At 37.0% G+C, this 22,428-nt stretch overlaps 1 protein-coding gene across 2 annotated transcripts in view; it reads right to left on the bottom strand.

The window, feature by feature from the left end:
* Positions 1–22,428, bottom strand: part of PARD3B (par-3 family cell polarity regulator beta) — a 1,231,823-nt gene that overhangs the window by 367,863 nt on the left and 841,532 nt on the right. For both annotated transcript variants that reach the window (XM_056111836.1, XM_056111837.1), the window contains one exon: positions 154–360. In XM_056111836.1, the coding sequence (XP_055967811.1) occupies positions 154–360 (207 nt within the window). The remainder of the gene's footprint in view (positions 1–153; positions 361–22,428) is intronic.

Here is a 22,428-nt window from a genome sequence, read left to right as displayed (position 1 = left end):
AAACATATCAGGAAAATGAATTACTTTTAATATCAAAAATATAATTGTGATCCTTAAACCATTTTTCTGTGTAGTTAATCACATACTCTTGCCCATGAGTCGCGGATATGACCAAGATGAAGAACCGTTTAAGGAAACATGATAATTGCCTACCAGCTTCTAATTCTTCGGGCCCATCGTAAGATTTGTCAATGGCTGCTCTGAAGCTCTCGTTGCAGCCTCGGCCACGAACCATGTGTGGCCGGGGTCTGTGGAAGGGAAGTTCATTCTTCCTAACTTCGGCCACTGCTGTCTGTAGGCTCTCCAAGGAACTGGACTTTTTCAAACCCAGAGTTGGACCAAAATCTTTGCCTGGAGACACTGGAAAACAAAGGACCAAGCATTACCCCCTTCGAACTACTGAGGCGGAGTGATGTGGTGGAAAACTTTGTCCCTTCTGGGGCTGGGGCAATAGCACAGAGGGTAGGGCGTTTGCCTTGCACGTGGACGACCCGGGTTCAATTCCCAGCATCCCATGTGGTCCCCCGAGCACTACCAGGAGTAATTCCTGAGTGTATGATTCAGGAGTAAGCCCTGTGCAACGCCAGGTGTGACCCCTATGCAATGCTGGGTGTGACCCAAAAAAAGAAAAAAACAAAACAAAACCTTGTCACTTCTACCATACTTCTCTTTTGACATCTAAAAAAGATAACTTAAATGGATGGGGCTTAGGTTGAGATCCTAGTTCTGCCAATTTTTGCACCTTTAAACAAGCGATTAACTTCTGTGAGCCTTAGTTTTATTTTGTATAAATTTATTTTTAAATGATAATGTGCCATGTATAGAAATAAGTATGTGCATGTATATGCAAATTATGTGAATTTGAGAGGTAAATCAATTGAAGAGATTATATATATGAAAATGCGTCTATATACACCTATAGAGAAACAATTACAGGCACAAACACACAGGCACAGAAGGCTCCTAACAGTCAGTGTTTTTCTAACAGTCTCTCTCCTAGGTACTCTCAGAGCTCATTATCATCACCATTGTTTTCATTATTATTTTGCAACTTTTTTGCATGGAAACAAAAAGCATTATGTGATTATGTTTTCTGAGACTTTGCCTTACTTGTGCAGCTATCAGTGTGGAATGAATTTAATGTATTTAGCCAACACATAAAAAAGAAAGAAAATAACTTGTTCAGTGTATGTTATATTAAATGAATTTTCATTTGGGCATCTAGAAAATGAGCAACTATTTAATATAATATAAAATACATAAAAGAAAATAATAAAACCTGAGTGAACTTTAATCATTTGTTTTCCGGTAGATAATATTTTTCATTAGTGCTATCTTCTTGTCCTATAGCTGCCCCCTTGCACCCAGGCCTTGCCCCCTTTCCCACCCACAGCCAGGCTCCCATTTGTCTGTAATAGGATTAGACTAGATAAATACCAGCAGCACAAGGATTATTTCAAAGTCCAAAGGAATTCTATCAGACTTCTTTTTCAAAAGGGTCAAAGCTCCTGATACTCTTCAGCAAAGAAGGAGATTATTGTCAAGGAGAGGTTACACTTGCATTTCTGGAAATAAAATACTTTACTTTTTTTCAATAGATACAGATTGAGTACAGATTAAATACCATGAATGTGGGGTTTTCACTTTAAGCATTAACACACTTGGGTTCAATATCTACACTATCTTTTCTAACTATCATTTTTGCTTTTGCTGTAGTCACCATACAAATTCGACCTCTAGCTGTTGAACAAATTATTAGGAAACACAAGGAATACAAAAGTAGTACAACAAAGATCCAATTCATATAGGCATATACAAAGTTAAATAACAGCACATATATGACCTTCTATGTACTCTAGGTATGCTAAAAATAATAAAGCAAACAACAATAGTGGTAACAGCTCACAATGCATGGAGTGCTTAGTCCTGCTCAAAGTGCTTCTCTACATTAACATTATTATAATTATGACTATATTACCACAACCATGTTAGTTCCATTTTTCAAGTTAGGAGACAGGCAGACAGGCAGAATAGTGAAATAGCCAGTCAATAGTAACATACTATGTATCAGTAAGTACTGAAAATTGTCCTCAAGATGCCTAACTCCATTTTTTTTCACTCTCTAATGCTTAAAGATGTACTTGCCTTTTCCCCTCTACTTAATTATGATAAAATTACATAAAATGCACTGTACTTTCTCTAACTTTAAGAATACTGGTCTACCTGATCCCCAAGTCTGCTCAAGCAGATAAACTTAAAAAAAAAATGGATGCTGTTTTATGGATAGAGCCTCATCATTAACATGTAGGACACAATTTTTCATTTTTCACAAAATACATGAAGATGATGATAAACAATGCATTTTTATAGGTGCCAGTGTGCCTTCAGTAACTGCAACAGAGATAGACTATGCAAAACAAATTATAAAACATTTCAAGGACACATTTCAGGTCTACTTGCAAGTCATAAATATCAAATATTCATTGCTACTAAATCCAGAAAAAGGCATATTTTTTATATTCCCAGGAAGGATGGTAAATTGAAGGAACAGAAATTAATAAGATCATTTTTTGACAAGAAAGCATAAGACAACATAGAGACTTGAGTTACTGGAACAATAGCAAACGCTTTGGAGTTTATAAACAATATTTTATACCTTTAACCCCTAGAGATATCTAAAAGAAAGTTTGATGGAAGCATGAAAACTATCTGAGAAAGCCTAGATCCTTGGTCAACAATAGTAGCCATATTTTATTTATTAATTGCCATTCAGAAGATTCTATTAGAGCCCAAACTGCGAGTGTGCACATCAACCTTTGCAATAAATTCCAGGGGACATGAAAGTACATAAATCATCCAAGATAAAGGCTTGCTATAAAAAAAAAAGCTAACCTAAAAGTCCACAAAAAGACATATCTGAGAAAAAAATATATATGGTTACAAATTCAAAGCAAACTGAACACAAAGGAGTCAACTCTTTTGCAGGATTTAAAGAGTGTGCAATGAACTCCTTTAACATAAACAAAAGTCACAAGTAAAAGGCATCATGCAAGGTTGGCCAAAACAACAATCTAGCTTTATAGGATTGAGTACAAGTAAAACTAAGCCCAAAGGGTGGTAAAGTTCTAGGTCATAAATGTGCTTATCTGGAAGTCTTAACAGTTAGAAAATTTTTTATGTGTCCCTGGGGAGAAAGTAGGACACAATAGAAGAGGATGTTAGAGAGAAAAACTGCAAAATTACCGACTTCTTAGAACTTAAGAAAAACACTGATATGACTGCAGTGAAAAGTGACAGCACCATGACTAGAACCCCCCAGTTCGTTTTCGTATGTCCCAGGGCTTCTGGCAGAAGATTAGGCTTAATGCTCTGGTAAGAACTATTATGTGAGGGGCTGGAGCGATAGTACAACAGGTAGGGCATTTGCCTTGTATGTGGCCAACCCGGGTTCGATTTCCAGCATCCTATATGGTCCCCTAAGCACTGCCAGGAGTAATTTCTGAGAGCAAATCCAATAGTAACCCCTGTGCATTGCCGGGTGTGACCCAAAAAGGACAAAGAAAAGAATTATTATATGAACTAATGAATATTAGAATTAAATGCCAAAAAATGCTAATAATAATGTAACTTTACCATGTAAAAATGTATGTAATACCGAACAGAGTCTTATGCTTAATCCCCAGTCCCTACAGACCCTTACTCTCAACAATTATAGATGAGGATGACATTGCTTAGGGACTGAAGTTTTTATTTTATATTTTATTTTGTTTTGGGACTGCACTTGGTGGTGCTCAATGCTTACTCCTGGATCTGTGCTCAGAGTTGTCTCCTAGTGGTGCATGGGGACTGTATGTGGTTCTGGGGACTAAACTGGGATCAGCTCTCTGCAAGCCAAACATCATTACCCTGTACTATCCCTCTGGCCTAGAATTGTAGCTTTTAGAATCTGAAAATTCAAGATTCGCTGCTAAACTAATCACTTACACAAATCATATTTTCTGGGTTTTTGATGAAGATAGTAGAGGGTTCTCTGGAGGGATAATAGAAAGTAAGTACCACTGTATCACTGCACTCTCATTGTTATCAATTTGCTCGAGCAGGCACCAGTAACGTCTCACAACAAATTGTGTGACAATTGTTACTGTGTTTGGCATATCGAATAGGTCACGGGTAGCTTGCCAGGCTTTTCCGTGCAGGTGAGATACTCTCTGTAGCTTGCCAGACTCTCCAAGAGGGGCGGAGGAATTATTTTATATATATATATATATATATATATATATATATATATTCACATACACCTCTCAGAGAGCCTGGCAAGCTACCAAGAGTATCCTGCCTACACGGCAGAGCCTGACAAGCTATCCATGACGTATTTGATATGCCAAAAACAGTAATAATGGGTCTCATTCCTCTGACCCTGAAAGAGCCTCCAATATGGCAGCATTGGGAAAGACAAGTAAGGAGAGGCTGCTAATATCTCAGGACTGGGACATATGGAGAAGTTACTGGCACCCGTTCAAGTAAATCAATGAAAAATGGGATGACAGTGATACAGTGATACAGTGATAAGAAAGATGAGCTTGACATACACAAACTTCTTGAAACAATTGATTCATTGACTCTCAAGGACGCTAAAAGAGGATGTTATAGGATGAAAAACATTTCCAAGGTGATAATAAAAATTATTCTTCGAGTGTCATGTATTAAACACTCCCTTTATTTATTTTTTATCCCCTGGGGCATTGGGCCACATTCAACTGTGCTTTGGGTTTACTCCTTGTTCTGTGTTCAGAAATCATTCCTACCAGAGTTTGGGTTACCATATGGGGTGTCAGGAATCTAACCCAGGTATGCAACATGCAAAGGAAATGCCTTGCCTGCTTTACAATCTCTCTGGCCCCAATTTATTTTTAGACCTTATAAATAGGTATCACTGAAATAATTTTTAAAAGGTGTTACAGTATGTTCAAAGAGAGCCTACATGAAAGGTTGCCTTGACTTGATCCTGGAATACTGTCACATACAGTGTCAAGAAAAATGTCAAGATTCTGCCCTCAAATTTGCCACATATGTACTACTCTCTTCTACCAAGAAAATACTGGCATAAAAAGAGTGGGTATTGTTTCACCACCTCCAAGACTGAAAGGATTCAAGTTACCATTTCTTTTGGGCATGAAATTGTGACAAGGCAGTAGAGGGTTCTTGCCTAGGGGGAGAAGGGCCACTACAAAGCAGTTGCTCCAAACATTGGCAAATTGGCAAACCTGGGAGGTAGAAATGTTGATTTTGACAAACAATAAAAAACAAAGTTCTCCCTGAAGAATTGTTTGGATATGGACCTTATTTTCTCTGCTTTTGTCACTTCTGCCTCTGTCTTATGGCTATGAATTGCTAAAGCTGCTATTGCTTCCTATGGCTATGAACTGCTATTGCTTCCTTACAAGAAGATACTTTGCTCGGTGAAAAATTCTAGAAACCCAGAGAGTAGTTGATTGAGGTGGAGGTATTAAAAGAAGCTCTTGAATAGACTAATGCACCTTCAACTCTCTTCCACTTAATATTAATCTCCCTGTGTCTTGGTTTTCTTACATATAAAATGAGGATAAGTATGGGAGAGAGCCTGGCACATAGTACATGCTTACACAGCATCAGTATGAAAATTGTCACCATGGATTTGTGCCTCTTCTATACGTTTGAATAAATGCAAAGTTAGCACAATTTATGTGGTTCAATCCACCATTATAATCTCTAATAGAACCATTCCTCCTTATAAAAAGCTGAAAAGGGATTCATAAAGAAACATTAGCCTTTTCTTTTATTCACAAGTTGATCTCATTTTATTTTAAACAGTCCTTATCATTTATATTTTGTTTGAATTAAGGTAGATATATCCATCTGTTCATCAATTGTAAGCCTATTCCTGGGAAGTTGAACAGTGGAGTCTTGGTTACCCATCTCCTTAGGCTATAATCATTTAATTAGTCTGAGATTTCATTGGCAATGTTTGAACTTCCCATTCTACAATTAAAATCTTGCAATAAAAGAATGCCTTAATCCAGAAGACTGGTAATTGGATCTTCCATTATTGATGAAATTGCTTCTGATACATTCTTATTAAACATAAGAAATTGTTTTGGAGGAGGTATTAGCTTTTAGATACCTGGCAAATTTTTCTATTACCAATAGCTTTTTAATGAACAAATACTTATGCTAAAGTAACAACAGTATATTAATATGCACATTTCAATAACATTAATAACCCTCAAGGTATTTAGTAAATATTAATTTAGAGTCCTTCCCTCTCTAAAATAAAGGGACTGTACCCAATTGTAAATTAGGGATCAAAATAATTGCAATGCTGCTATCCAGGGGTCACAACATAAAACTCGAGAAGGCCAGGAATTTGTCAAGATAACTTGCTTTCATTATCAATTTGCCCTCACCATATTATGAGCAATGAACTTGAGCAAATACAATAGAAATGCTTTACTTGCTTCATGGGGAGTTGTGATGTGAAATTAATAGCCTTAGAACTCTCTGAATGGAAAATTATTATAAATTCCAAGTAGGAAGTCATAACATCATTTTATTCTCCAACATACCTCACTCTGTCTTTTTATTTTAGGTTACACTTAGAGAAAATTTTTGTATACATATATTTTTTAAGCAGTTTCCCTAGAGGCAAAATGTCTTATATCCTTTAATAGATATCATTGTAAATCCATTAAGCCTAGAAAAAAATTCCTCATAATATCTAAATATGCTATCTGTACTATGTCCATAGTGGGCCTAATTACCTTCCTGCCTATCTCAGTATTCCAAATATTGATCATCATTCCAAGTTTATCTCTGTGCAGGGTTTCCTATTCATTACCACAGGGCATAAGGTAATCTGGCTTATAGATCATCTGCTGTCATTTGTATCTTAGTCCTTTTACTGGAAATTTCTAAGTTCTCTAGGAGCTGGTGTTTTTATTTTAAGCTCCATAAATCGCAGGGCCTTTTATCATTTCCTGAAATTCATATCAAAATGTTCAATAATGAGCTTCTCGTTAAGATTCATACATTTGCATAATCTCTTCTACTCTGTCTCTAAACACTATCTACTTTAAAGTGAAAATATCTTAAAATAAATGAAAGAGTAAATGAATAAACAACAAATACTTTGATTATGAGGATAGGCATTACCTTCTAGGTGTCTACTTTTTTTTGTCAAATATTGCTGTCTACTATGAAATGAAAGTAAAAATCTTTCTTTTATAAGATGAAAGTCAAAATATTAAGTCATATTTAGTTTTCTTTCTTGGATTCAAACTATATCCAACAAACGCAATGAGTGATGAATTTGTTACACCAAATGTCATTCTCATGATACTTCATCTTTTACTCTATTTTACAAATTATAAAATACATTCTGTATTATATATAACGGTGTTTCTACTAAACTGAATGACAAACACATTTTCTAATATATGTGTTATGTACACACATCAGGAAATATATTTTATATATAAACATTTCTAACATATATATGTATACATACACATAAATATATATCATCATTTAGAATATATTCTATTTGAGCATTCAAAAACTCTGACTAACCCATTATCAATATATTTTATTTTAATCTCTGCTTTTAATTTTCTGCCTTATGAGGAAAATTCTAGTGAAATAAAAATAAGAACACCCAATCCCAACCCCAATTTTTATTCAATATAAATAGTAATTAACTTAAAAATTAGGCAACAGCATTGGTCTCTAGAGAGAACATGTGGCAAGTAAGAAAGGATAAAAAATTATTATTTAAGTAGGAAAGAAAGATCATTTGAGAGTCAAATAAACCAACTGAAGCAGCAAACTTCTCTACCTGTGAAATAAGATCAATGAGATCGATAAATGCCATCTACCATTTACTTAGTCTTGTTGATCTTTGTATCCTCAGCACAGAGGTGGACTAAATGAGTGTTTGTTGTAGGGATAAATGAAGGTGAGAGTAAGGGGTAGTTACTGCACAGGCGAACATCCCTTTTCTTCAGAGAGGTGAGGCTGAACAAAGCTTTACCTAGAGCAACACACCCCACAATTGCCTCACTTCCTCAGAGTCCCATAAGATTTCTTGTTCTCTGCTAAAACCACCCTTAGGTGCTTCTATGTCACTTTCAAGGATTTAATAATTTTTGCCTTACCTATACTTTTTCACTCATCTTTTCTGTTTTACCTTTCTTTTCATTACAGTGGTTCTTTTGCATAACTTATTTCTATGTGACGTTAATCTTTTCTGCCATTCCCATCTCTTAGGTGTATTTTAAATAGTCTTATTTTTAACAGCTACCAAGGACACCTTTATTTGTCTTCAAGCTCCTCCTTGTTTATCTTGGTCACTTTTGCTGTGAACACAAAGTCTTTCAGTGGCTTTCTCTTGTTTTATTTTCTTACTATTAATTCTCTCTCTGGCTTGCTTCAACAACATATCTTTATTCTGCTTCTGTTTGTTGAGTACTTTGCTTCTTATGTGGGCTATCTACTATAAAACCCTTGAAGAATAATACAAAGTTATTTGATAAATTTCGATAAAATGATGAGCATAAGCATAACTAAAAGTCAAACTGGTTGAGTTTTTATGGAACCCACATTAATACTTTATAACATGCTATTGTATAAAGGCATAACTAGATGTTATAGCTCAACATTATGCTTTAGTTTTGCTATTTCCTTTCCTTTTTACATTTAGCTGGACTTGGAAAATTAACTTCTGATTCTCAATTAATCAGTTATTTGCCAAAACCACTGAAAGACAGGCTCTTCAATTCTTTTGTAGATTCACTTTGAGCAGGATTTCAATCTACTGCCAAATATCAAATCAAAATCAAGTCAGCTATACCAATGAGTGTTCTTTGAGGCTTTTATTTGGTTTCACTTTTTTTTTTGTGGCTTAGAACTTTGCTTGGTCTTAAGAAGAGAAGATTATAATACAAATGACATTGTTCTGCTGCTTTATAACTTACAAATTTCTTTTCTGTACAAAGTCACACCATAGCTTTCGTAATTGATCTTACCCAAATTAGATGTTCAATCATGCCAAAGGAGCAGGGAGGGAGGGCCTGTTCAGTAACCTAACAAGAGAAACTTGACTCATTTACTGTCTCAGTGAACACTTGTCAGAGTCAAGAATTTGAATTTGTGTATCAGAGAGCAAGAGTTTGGAGAAGGAAATTTATTCCTGAGTGGAAATATCTGCATTATCTTTTCTTTAAATTCAGGTAAGCATTTAATTATTTTTATTGAGATATAATCAACATTAACACTGTATAATTTTCAATTGTATAAAATGAGACTGACGCGCTACCTACGGCACTAAGGGCTGGAGCGACAGCACAGTGGTAGGGCATTTGCCTTGCACATAGCCAACATGGCTGACCTGAGTTCGATTCCTCCGCCCCTCTCAGAGAGCCTGGCAAGCTTTCGAGAATATCTCGCCCACCCGGCAGAGCCTGGCAAGCTACCCGTGATGTATTCGATATGCCAAACACAGTAACAACAAAGTCTCCAATGGAGACGTTACTGGGCCCACTCAAACAAATCGATGAACAACGGGAGGACAGTGACAGTGAATATTGTATAAAATGATCTGATGTAAATATGTATTACAGTACCAACTACACACAAAGTTATCACCTCTATCACCTCACAAACTTACTCTCCGTGTGTGTTAAGAATATTTAAAATCTATTCTCTAAGCAAGTTTTAAATTTCTAATGCAACACTGGTGACTATAATCATCAGGCTGTACATTAGATTTTAAAAACTCATTCATTGTACCATGGGAAGTTTATACCCTTTGACTAACAGCTCCCTGTTTCTCTCATCCCTCAGCTCCTGAAAACTGCTGAGAAAATCAATTCTCTATTTCTAAGTTTTGATTTTTTTAGGTTCCACAGATAAGTGAGATCATGGAGATTCTGTATTTTTCTGACTGACTTACTTCAACTTAGCACTATGACCTCAAGGTCTATGTGGTTGCAAATGTCAGGGTTTCTGGCTTTTTGTGGCTGAATGACACTCCATTGTCTATAACAACTGTAAATAAATGTAATATACTTTTATAAATATGACATTTTATGAATGTGACATATAGTTATATATATAACCATTTACCCCTTCATCTGTAGATGAACACATGATCTTCAGTGTATTGAATTCAATGTATTGGCCACTGTGACTAATGAGGCAATGAACAAGGAGAGCAGATGGTTCTTCATGATAATTTCATTTCATTTGGAATAGATACCCAAAAGTAGAGTTGTAGGGTCTTCTATACTGTTTTCTATAGTGGTTGCATCAGTTTTTCTCTATATCCTTGCCAGCACTTGTTATTTCTGATTGTTTTTTTTCCTAATTAGTGTGAGCCATTAGCTTTCTATTCATACCATAAGCATGTATCACAGGGAGTATGATTTTGTGTTTCAAGATTTATATCTTTGATTTGTCCCCACTCTTAAACATAAGCCAATTCTTCATCTGGCACCTGACCGACAAAAGACCATGCTTTAGAAATAACAATTTCATATTCTATACTTTAGCATAAATCAGGGATTTCCAATAGTATTTTGTAAATTTTTTTTACCTGATGACTTGATAAATATTCCTCAGTTTTCTATCCAATATAAATCTTAGAAAAACCACTAGACTCATTTTTGTTTCCCCAATTCCTCTCTCAAATTCCCCAGTTTTGCAGACAAAAGTGATCCTGCTGATTTGGCAAAGCTGCTCATCGGAGGTATTACTGCTCTGGAAAACACTTGAGTCAAATTCTTCCCCCTTTCTTTGATGCCTCAGAAATAAAAGATTAGGCACAAATTTTCATCATACTTCTTATAATCCATGTGGGAAGCAAAGAGAAACACAATTACTATTACAAGAGAATGTATAGTAGTCTATCATGAGAGACACAACTAAGGATAATGCAGATCTCCCAAATGTAGAAAATAAAAGTGGACACTTACTGGTTTTGTCTGGAGTCATGTTTTGAATGGAAGTGATGTTATCTCTTCGTTCCACTATTGACTTCATCTCTAACATCCACTAGTATTTCAGTCTAACAGCAAGGGCTACTAAAGCACAGTCTGTGTCAGACTACTTGAGTACACAACTGAGCTCCACCACCCCTGGAGTAACTCTGTTAACTTGTGTGAGATTCTTATTGCACTGTTTCTTCACATGGAATAAAGATTGTGGTACTAATTTCCACAGAAGGTAAAGAATTATCCGATACAAAGCTAAACATAATGCCTGCTTGGCACGTAGGAAACATTCCATAAACAACTGTTTGTACCGTATACTTTCTTTCATAGGCAATGATTAAACTCATTTGGAGGACTCTCTGTAGCCAGTAGAAAACCAAGGGAATTCAATTTCTATCTTCAGATATTGCAGAACTATCATTATTACATCTGAATATTTATTCTTTATTCAAGACTACTTTTGGTTGTTTTGTTCAAGACTTCCTATCACTTTTCATAGTATCTTGTTTGCTCTCCAATTCTTTCTTTCAATAGCCCAAGAAGCTTATTGTTCACAGAGGCATTGTAGACAGAAAAGACAATTTGACTCTAATCAAAATCACTTGATTGGAATAACCATGTCTGAGACAAAAAGCAAATATTTGGTTAATTCTTCTTGATTTGAGCAGTTAAGTGACTTTGCTCTCTTCAATGTAGAAACCATCAACAAAATGGTAAATGCCACAAGATCATTGTTTTGGGTCATGGTCAATAGACATTTCTGTGAATAACAGATCTAAGAATTCTGACACAGAGCACAGGTAATGATGGAAGTACTTTAAACTGGAGATTTTTTAAATTCAAAAACTATGCAGCAGGTAGGGTGTTTGCCTTGCATGCGGCTGACCCGGGTTCAATTCCCAGCATCTCATGTGGTCCCCTGAGCACCGCCAGGAGTAATTCCTGAGTGCAGAACCAGGAGTAACCCCTGTGTATTTCTGGGTGTGACCCGAAAAAAACAAAAAACAAAAAAATTTTGGACTAAAGCCAATCCAGAGTCATTAAAAGGGCTGAAACCTATTGGTACTGAGCAAAGAGGAAAGATACCTTGTAATCTTTAGTAACTGGATAAGGTTCCTTTAATTGGTATTTGCCTTGCATCTGCAGACCCCAGTTTGATCCACACACTGCATGTGGTCCCCCAAGCACCACCAGGAGGGATCCCTGACTACAGAGCTAGGAATAAGCCCTAAGAATTGGGCATGGGCCAAATTCCCAAACCCCTTAGTGGTGGCTAGTTATCTGTCCTCACAGTGAGCATACTAACTTTCTCTGCTCTTTCTGTGACCAGGTGGATAAGTCTGAAGAAATGTGTTATAAACCACTTGGGAGGCAAAAGGAAGTGACACCTGCTCTACTGTGATTGAGCAGGACGGAATGCTGCCTAAGCTTCCTCCTGGCCATGACTGTTAGACCCTCTGATATCGTCTCTTAAGCACACTTTCCTATATTTTGTAATATATAATGATTAATGGGCAGCAAAACTAATAACATGGGGACACACAAAATAAATGAGGTGGCAAATATGAAAAGGAAGTTCCACTTAATGTTGTTGTGAAATCTGACAACATGTTGGAGTTTCCCTATAACTCAGCCTGAGGAGCTCTTGCCAGCAGGAAACAAGGTTATAAGAAGGTGGTATTTCCATTAATAACTCACCCTTGGGGAAGTTTATGATCAATCTTCAATCTTTGTTGTACTGCGGTTCTGCAGAATTATAGTGAAACATCAGGGCACATGGGAGCACTGCCTTTTTCTATTTTAGGGAAGCTCACAGGAACATAGGAGGAACATTACAACTTTGTAGTTGTCAAATAATTCCCCACTGGGTTTACATTTATTCATTTTTACTATTTGTGAACTATTATTCTACACAGTATGAGCATCATAATTTTCCTTGGGTTAATCTACCTCTCTCATTTTCATGTAGACATGTGCCTGTCACACAAGTATCACCAATTGGTGTGTTTCATTGGGTCAGTAAAGGATCATTGACCCACAAAAAGGTAACTGGAAATAATTCTGGTCCAATAAGAAGGAAAAAACTTCTTTGGTACTGGGGTTACTGGGAAGACGAGCTTTCAGTCATGAGAATTCATCTTTCTTTTTTAATAAGAAAGAAACTATAAGAGAGGAATTAGCATAGAAATGCTGACATTGACCTAGATCGAACCACATCTCTATGACATCGTTCTGGAATTTTCAGTTGCATTTGTCAACAATTTACAGTATTTTCTTTGTAAAAGTCAGCATGTGATTGGTGTCTTACCATTCCAAAATCATCTTAACTCTATTTTCTAATTTCTCATCCACAAAACAAACACACTACACAGGGTCTTGAGGATGAAGGAAGATTGTTTCTTGGCTGTAACCTCAAGTTAGTGACAAGATTATAAGCACCAAGCTGAACGTGGCAGTGAAAATTTTGTCTCATGCCAACCTATAGGGAGTACATTCTAGTCATTATTGGGTAGATTTTAGAAAAGACACATTATGCAACATTGAGAAGAGCTATAATGGATTAATCTGCTTAGCCAGGCTTCTCTCTCCCCTGTGAAGACAAGGCCATTCTCCAGATCATTATTAATAACTGTAGACATACTACTAATTTTAATATACATTTGACAAATAGACTAGCTTTCAAAAAAGAAATAAAATCGATCTTTGCTTTAGTTGACCAAAGGTTCAAGCAAGCTCTTTACAATTGTACCAATTAAATATGTTGCTCTGGATTTTAAAGATACATAAAGAAACCTGACATCACATTAAAAGAGCTGTTCTCACCCCTTGTATTCTCATGGCTACTCAACTTAGATTTCACATTTGAGAGCGGATTTCTCATTAGCCTTGCAGGGTAAAAGTGCCTGTGTTTGGAAGAAGGTCTTTTGGAATAGGTATGCTCATTTTAAGTTTCAGTTTTACAGAATTTCTACACAAATTGTGATTTGGGACTTTGAAAAAGAACTAACAAACTGATGGACTGAAAATAATCTAAAGTGGTTAGCAATAAAATTTTAATGTAGGAGGCACCTTTGATGTAGAGTTTTCATTTGCAGATTTCAAGTCTAGGAAAGTAATTTCATCTTTCTGGGCTACAGATTTTTTGTCAGAAAAACTGGTGGAACAGTGAAAGGATGTATCTTTCATCTTTGATGATGATGATGATCATGTTGATGATGATGATGAAGAAGAAAAAAATAACAGCAGGTACCCTAACATGTACGCTTCTGAGTTCATATCTATACTAATATATTTAATTATGTGAGATATATACTATTTTTACACTTATTTTACAGTTGAGAAAATGGAGGTTCAGACAGGTTAAGTAACCTGTTTAAGAGGATGCCAATCTTCTAAGTTTTTGTTTCAAGCAGATGAAATAACATATGTTCCAGAAAAATTGCAAAATTATAACATCCTATGTATCCATGACATATATTCCAATTGAGAAAAAAAAGAGAAGGTCCAGAGTGATAGCACAGTGGGAGTGCATTTGTGTTGCACCCGGGTGACCTGGGTTTGATTCCCAGCATCCAATATGGTTCCCCAAGCACTGCCACGAGTAATTCCTCAGTGCAGAACCAAGAGTAACCCCTGTGCATCGCCAGGTGTGACTCAAAAAGAAAATCACCCAACCCCATCAAAAAGTGGGTCGAGGAAATGAACAGAAACTTTCGCAAAGAAGAAATCTGAATGGCAAAAAGGCACATGAGAAAATGCTCTACATAACTAATCATCAGAGAGATGCAGATCAAAACAACAATGAGATATCATTTCACACCACAGAGACTGGCCCACATCCACAAGAACAAAAGCAACAGGTGCCGGCACGGATGTGGCGAGAAAGGGACCCTCCTTCACTGCTGGTGGGAATGCCAGCTGGTCCAACCCTTTTGGAAAACAGTATGGATGATTTTCAAAAAATTAGAATTTGATCTCCCATTTGACCCAGCTATAGCACTCCTGGGAATATATCCCAGAGAGGCAAAAAGGTATAGTCGAAGTGACATCTGCAATTGTTTGTTCATTTCAGCACTCTTTACAATAGCCAGAATCTGGAAAAAACCTGAGTGCCCGAGAACAGATGACTGGTTAAAGAAACTTTGGTACATTTACACAATGGAGTACTATGTAGCTGTTAGAAAAGATGAAGTTATGAAATTTACACACAAGTGGTACTACATGGAAAGTATCATGTTAAGCGAAATGAGTCAGAAAGAGCGGGATAGACACAGAAAGATTGCATTCATCTGGGGAACATAAAGCAACAAAAAGGGAAACTAACACCCAGGAATGGCTGAGATTAGTACCAGGGATTTTGCTCCATGAATGAATGGAAGGCCAGCCACACGTTCTAGGTGAAAAGGAAGCTCAGATAGAGAAGAGAGCACCAAATGAAGGGTGTTGTGAGGACCCTCCCAGGGTGGGAGAAGCATGCTAAAAGTAGTCTATAGACCAAACATGATTGCCACTCAATGCCTCTCTTGCAAAACACAGTACCCAGAAGAAGAGAGAGAGAGAACAAGGGGGAATGCCCTGCCACAGCGGCAGGGTGGGACGAGGGGGATGGGGGTGGGAGGGATGCTAGGACCCGTGGTGGGGGAGGATGGGCACTGATGGAGGGATGGGTACTTGATCACTGTATAACTGAAACCCAAGCACAAAAATTTATAAGTCTATAACTGTACCTCATGGTGTTTCACTAATAAAAAAAAAGATTTAAAAAAAAGAAAAAAAGAATAAAAAGAGGTTATTTTTCCACATCTTTTACAGACACTGGACTCAGCTGATTACACAAAGTCACCAGTATGTGGTGGGTTTCACACAGTAACCTTGTTCTCAAGGAATAAACCTCTCACATGGAGCATCACAAAACAAGGCAAGCTACAGCAAGACAGAGTGAGTGGTAAAGACAAGTCTGTGCTGAAATAAATCCCTGGAAGTCAGACAGCATAAGAGAGGATGGAAGATGGCTTTGGGACTCACTGAGAGAGATGTGACAAGACTGGTGTGCAGAAAGGTGGCTACAAATTAGTCATGTTCCACTGTTCCACTGTAGATTAGTCATGGGGGCTAAGACACTGAAATGGGAATGGACAGAGAAGATGGAAAAAGAACAAGGAGGATTACAAGAGTCATGATCAGAGGTATGTTTGATCCCAATGACCTTTGATGTTGGGGTCCTGATTAACTACAGTTGTTCCCAGACACTTATTCCTGTGGACAGGTAAACAAACAAGGGTTTGCTCCCTGTGAGTATCAGAATTAGTCAGAAAAAGAAAAGCCTGAATGATCTCACTTGCTAGTTAATAAAGAAGAACACAGCAAGGAAAGAGACAATGTCCAATGAAAGCAAACCCTTTGTTGATAGAATTAAGGTTGCCATCACAGGAGGGAGCGTTGGAAGAGAAGGGTCCAGAGGGCCATGGTGAAAGCTATTAGAACTTTGTTGGTGGGTGTGGTATCCTCCAAACACACCACTGCATCCTTTAAGCAGATCAACCTTTACATCCTCGTAAACCACTGTTACCTCAATAAATGAAACATACATACACATATATGGAACTAAATGTAAGGAATAGAAATTTGGAAGGATCTTTTGGTTTTGATTCAGCAATAAAGGCTAATCTTCATTGAGAAGTCTCCTGCAATAAGAAGACCATTGTGTGGCAGACAGTGCAAAGCCCTGTCTTTTAATAATTAATTTTAATAAATACCCCCAAATAGAGTTATTCTAAAAAAGTGTTTATAGTAAAAAAAAGACTACTAGACTCGTTAATGCTCCCACATCACATAATAAAAGAGCTATGTTGACTCTTATTTTAAAGTAAACTTTTTAGCACAGTGTGATTTTATTTTCTCTGCCTTGTTCTGGAGAAGAGTTTAGGAAGAAGTTTGTGATGCATCATTAAATAGTTTTTCCCCCATCATCTTATGACTGAGTTATTGGTACTAGATATAGCCTTGAGGGGGGAAAATAAATGTTTGTGATGATTTAAAAGACCAATTATAAGGCTTTGTTTTATTCCTTACTCAGCATTCTACAAGGCATGTAAGAAATGGCAATGAGAAAAAAAAATATCACATTTGAAATTTTAGCTGAGCAGAATGTCAGTTTTCAGTTACACTTAAAGAATAAAAAACATTAGGATGCCATTAACAGTTTCAGAGTAATGGAGGCAAGTAGGATTGTTTTCTATTATTATTATTATTACTGCCACTAATGGGTCAGAACCTTCTTAGCAAGAAAGGCTGGGGACAGCTCAGACACTTTCAATGCAACATTAACTCTTTCAGGTCAAAGGGACCCCATTTGCTGGACTGTAGCATTCATTTAATAAATGATACCCCAGTGGCCTTGAAAATTTATCTTCTGTCGAAAGGGTCTCACTTATACATCTCTATTTTCTGCATCCTATCCCAACAAATATTCCAGTAAGAGAAAAGGTTAATTTGCAGGTAATTACTTAGGGACAGAGGGAATAATTTTTAAAGCAGAAAAACAAAAACAACTGGTCACAATGCATCAGTCATTGTGTGCAAATCTGGAAGAGGATAATGAGCCTCACTGAAGAAACAGAATCAAAATGAAAAATCAGAGGTGGGACATGGAATGATTTGCTTATAAAGGTGATGCTCAGTGCAGTAATTCTCACCCCCAACCCCCATTGCTTTCTGCAGTTTACATGTGACTAAATACAGCTAATCTAGTCTCTTTTCAAAAGTTAATGTCAGCTCCTGGAATAAGCTACTTTCTTGATTTAATTGCATAGCTTAACCTCTGACATAACCTTTTAATTTACACCATGACAACCATCCCGACATAAAGTTTTTCTAGAAATCTGAGTAACTTCCCAAAGGTAAGCACTGCTTTCCTCTTGTGCATGTAGAAAGAACATTCTGCCCAAGTCAACAAGGCCATGACTGCTGAAGAGGGGCCTGGCTGACTTCAGGAACATATTCGGAAGTTCAACATGTAAAAATACGTTAATATTCAGCAGTCAACAGACAACAATATAAATATACCTAGCTCTACTGAACTGTCCACAAGAGAATAGTTGAAGGTGAATTTTATGCTATGTATATTTATCTCTGATTTGTGAGATTTTTTTTTCTTTTTTTAAGTTTGATGGATCCATGGTCAACAAAAACAATATGATATGGAATATTGATCAGATAACATTTGGGTAATTAGGTCAACCTTGATTCAAATAATTTTGAAGAAAGAGAAAACGTAAATATTTTGCTGACATCAGTTTAATTAAATTTGGGGAACTGAATTAATGAGTCGGCCTTAAAATCCTCAGAGTTCTTTGTCCAAACAGTACTCAGATTCAAATGCTCTAAAAACTTTGATTTTATATGAAAACCAAACAATAATTCGGAGTGTGGATGTCTATATCCAACTGAACCTAGACAGAATTTTAAACTGAATGGTGGTAAAATCTAATGTAGTTTTTACTCAGAGTTTTGCAAGACAAGGTGCTCAAGAGCCCAGGGTGCACGTTCTGGTGATTCTTGACCAACTGGGTTGTGAGGTCAATGCTAGGGTCTGGGGATATGGTACCGCTCAGGCCCTGGAGTGCCACAGGTTAGCCAGACTATACTAGTGGTGCTCAGTGCCTCCAGGGTCATACCTGGTAGTGCTTGGAGGCCTCCAAAGCTGCAGTTGGCAATACAAGGAGAGCCATGTGGTAACAGGGACTAAACCTGGGGTGGGTGTACACAAGTCATATGCCTCAGTCCCTGTATTATCTCTCTGGTCCCATGGTTTCTAAAAATTAATCTTTTTTTGATGAACTTCAGTACCATAATTTTGAGAAGCAACTTAATTTTAACAGTAAGAAATTCATTTTTTTCTCTTAATTTGCTGAGATATCAGAAGATGAGAAAATATAAAGAGCTATTGTTGGTCACTTAAATTACTCAACATATAGACCTCTCAAATCCTCAGCATCACTGGGTATGGCCACTGTAAAAAATAAAAGCAAAATGTAAAAAATATAAAACTGGTTCTTTGAAATATTAGTTAAAAGTTTTCTGGCCATAGTTAAGTTTTCTACTGATGATGAGTAACAAGGGAAAAAAGAAAGAGATCAGTAAGGTGAAATAACAAACCAAGTGCAAACATATAATTTTAAATTAGATTCCTCTGCAAAGAAATATAAAGTGAAGATGGGGAGGAGGATATCCTCATTCAATATTTCTTTTTCATCATCAGCATTTTTATTTAAATTATTTCAATAGGGTTTTTTTTCTTTGTAGTCTGGATTTTTTTCCTGTGGTGAAATGATAATTCTTTGCTTACATAACCTCACTAATGCTGTATTAGAGTTTTGTTGCATGATCAAATAAAAAGAGGTCTAGAGGTTGAGAAAAGAAAATTTGTTTAAACAAACATCTATGATAATTACAAAACTGATGGGGAATTTTCTAAGAAACAGATCAAAGCTATCAATGTGCATAACTTAAAGCCAGGAAGGCACACAAGTAGAATGCATTTCTTTTTGTCCTCAATTCCAAACATAAGGCATTCTCATCTTGACACACTTTGGGGATCAACTGACAGTTCCCTATTTTATGGAAAATTAGATCATTTTTTTTTTGTGTAGTCAACCTGATTCATTCCTGGGCTCTTTCAAGAAAAAACACTGTTTTGATTTGCTGATTGACACAGACCAGCTCCCTGTCCTCAGAGGATGGGTAATGATGTTTCAAAAGCGAAGTACTGACTAAGTACTAGAGTCTCTGTTAGATCCTGTTCAAATTAGTCTATTATGGGAAGCATACACTTTCTTAGTTTAGGGGGAAATACAGATTTCTTACAGAGTCTTTTCTTTGGGGGGATGGTGGACTGGGACACACCTAATGGTGCTCAGGAGGTTATTCTTGGTTGTTTGCCAGAGATTGGACAGGTCCACTGGATGTGATCTAGTGACCTAGATTTTATTGATTTCTTAGGTGGCAGAGATTAAAGCTGTGACTGGGAACTTGGAACATGAAGAGCAAAGCACACACAGAAGATGGGTCAACTAAGTTTTTCACCAACTCCACCCTGTCTTGGGTTACCTGGACAATCTGTTCCTAGTTTCCAAAGAGTAGTCGATATGTGAGATGCTAAAGTAAATGTTTATTTAACATGATCAACCCCAATCCTTTTCTCTCTGGGCCTGACCCCTTTCCTGCACCTGTCTGCTACCACATCATGGAACCCAATCCCCTGGAAATGTTTATGTTCATTTTATAGTTGCCTCTGCCTCTCCCAAGCAGTTGAGCAACCACACTAATTTAGGAACCCCTAAATATTGTGGCCACGGGTGACAGAAGAGTACTGAGAAATGTGGAACTCAACTAATAAAAAGGCTTTCACAGCATTTCAGCCTTTGCTCATAAGTAAAGCTAAAATTTATAGCTTTTAAAATACTGGTTCTGGAGGAGGTCAGGTTAAACGGCTGCTAGTAATAAAAGGAATCAATACACCACAGCATCTTGAAACAGCCAGCAAACTAAATAAACACTTCATCCAAATCCACTTGGCCCTGAATTAAAAGAACATAAAATACTGTATTTATTTGGTTTGTTCCCCATCCATCAAGAGCTTGCTCCTCTAGGTCTCAACAAATTGTACCAAAGATACGTATCAAATGTTTGTTAGCCAAATGGCAATTATAGGACAAGTCAAGGCTCTGGGTAATTAACCATGTGTTAACTTGATCAGGGAAGCACTGGTGATTTAATGTGTTATACACACAAATTAGACAAAACTCCAGGCTTGAGAAGGCAACCGACTTTCTGAAAATTATTTACAAAACTGACATTGGAACTTGATATTCTTTGAGAACCAAAACCTTCCCCTTGGAAAGAAATTGGGGACAGGGTGTGTTTTTCAATAGTTCCTTTCTCTCATACTGAATTCTGAAACTTAATCTTGACTACAGATTTTAAAAAAATATATAAACCATTGGCAATAATGGACAAATTACAAGTCTGAAACATCAAGACCCACGGTGAAAGAGAAAAATTAGTAACTTTTGAAAGCAGGACCTGTAAAGATTCCCTGCCCCCTACATATTATACAAGGCACAGAACTTCCATCTACTTTTCTTTGGTGACAAATAGTTTAATAATCTGTTAATGTTATTTTCTGTTCAGAAGTCCATGCATGGGGAAAAGGAAAAGTGGCTGTATTTTGTCCTGAGCCATTTTTTTCCCCTCTGGAAAGTATTATATGAAAGCTATTTATGTCAGAGAAGGCGACTGCTATTCATCCTGCAGACAGAAGAAATCCGGACACAAAGGGACTCTCTTACCCCTCTCTAATAGCTTAGGGTTTAAAATTTTAAAAGTACTTTAGCTTTTCAATGTTCAGCACAAAGTGTGACTCTGGAATGAAAATAAGTGATCACAATTTATGGACGTGGGAGATAAAATGAGGAGATTTCTGTTTTTGTAGGCTCCAGGCAGCTGAAGGCTCCCTGCTAGAATAGTCTGGGTTTTCAGAATCCCAGTTTTCAGGGCAGAAATGTTGGTGAACTTTTACCCAGAAAATACTTCTTTATGGTCTGGTTGGACTCTAACAGGGAGTGAGGTATTCTGCACTTGGGGCAGGTCTTCATTCTGGGGAAATGAGGTCCTTTCCTTTCACGAGTTAGGGCTGGCTGAGCCATGGGAAGCACTTCCTCATTGGACTAGAGACACCCCAAACTGACAGGGTTTGCAGTTGCAAAGGAAACTCCAAAATGACACTGAGACAATTTTAGTGTATCAACTTGAAAACAAACAACCTGAAAAAAGAGCAGTGATTTGAGGAGAAATTCTATGCCAAATGATGAGACATATCACTGACATTGGTCTCTGGACAATTTGATGTCTTAGCAATGGCATGATGGAATGAGGGGAAATATACACAACTAACAAAGCATAACACTAATGATATGAAAGGATATAATGAAGAAAGCTGGTCATAGCTGAAATACATGGACACGATACATACATCTAGTGTACCATTAGAGGGAATGAAGAAGACAGAAACTGTGAAAGGAATAGTTAAAGCAAAAATTACAGATACTAGATACTAACAAGTTTGGAGTAAATTTGGAGGAGAGCTTTTAAGAACCAAAGCATTCCGAAATGTGACTGATAGTGGAAGCAGCGAAGAGATGCAAGATGCACAGGCAACACGGCAACTTGCCATGGAAGCTCCTTTGAAAGGTATTGAATTGGGGGTGGAGGAGGAAGCTGGTATAACTAAAGGAACTGGAGAATGAACAACTGATTTAAAAGGTCAGAAGCAGCATGAAGTTCTGAATTATCATTAAATTCAAGTGCCTTAAGTAATTAAGTGGACACAATTTTTCATTCTCAC

The sequence above is a fragment of the Sorex fumeus genome, unplaced genomic scaffold (genome assembly GCF_029834395.1).
Source record: "Sorex fumeus unplaced genomic scaffold, SorFum_2.1 ptg000014l, whole genome shotgun sequence".
NCBI lineage: Eukaryota > Metazoa > Chordata > Mammalia > Eulipotyphla > Soricidae > Sorex > Sorex fumeus.
Note: the sequence above shows the minus strand (reverse complement) of the source record. Positions and strands in the feature narration are given on the sequence as shown.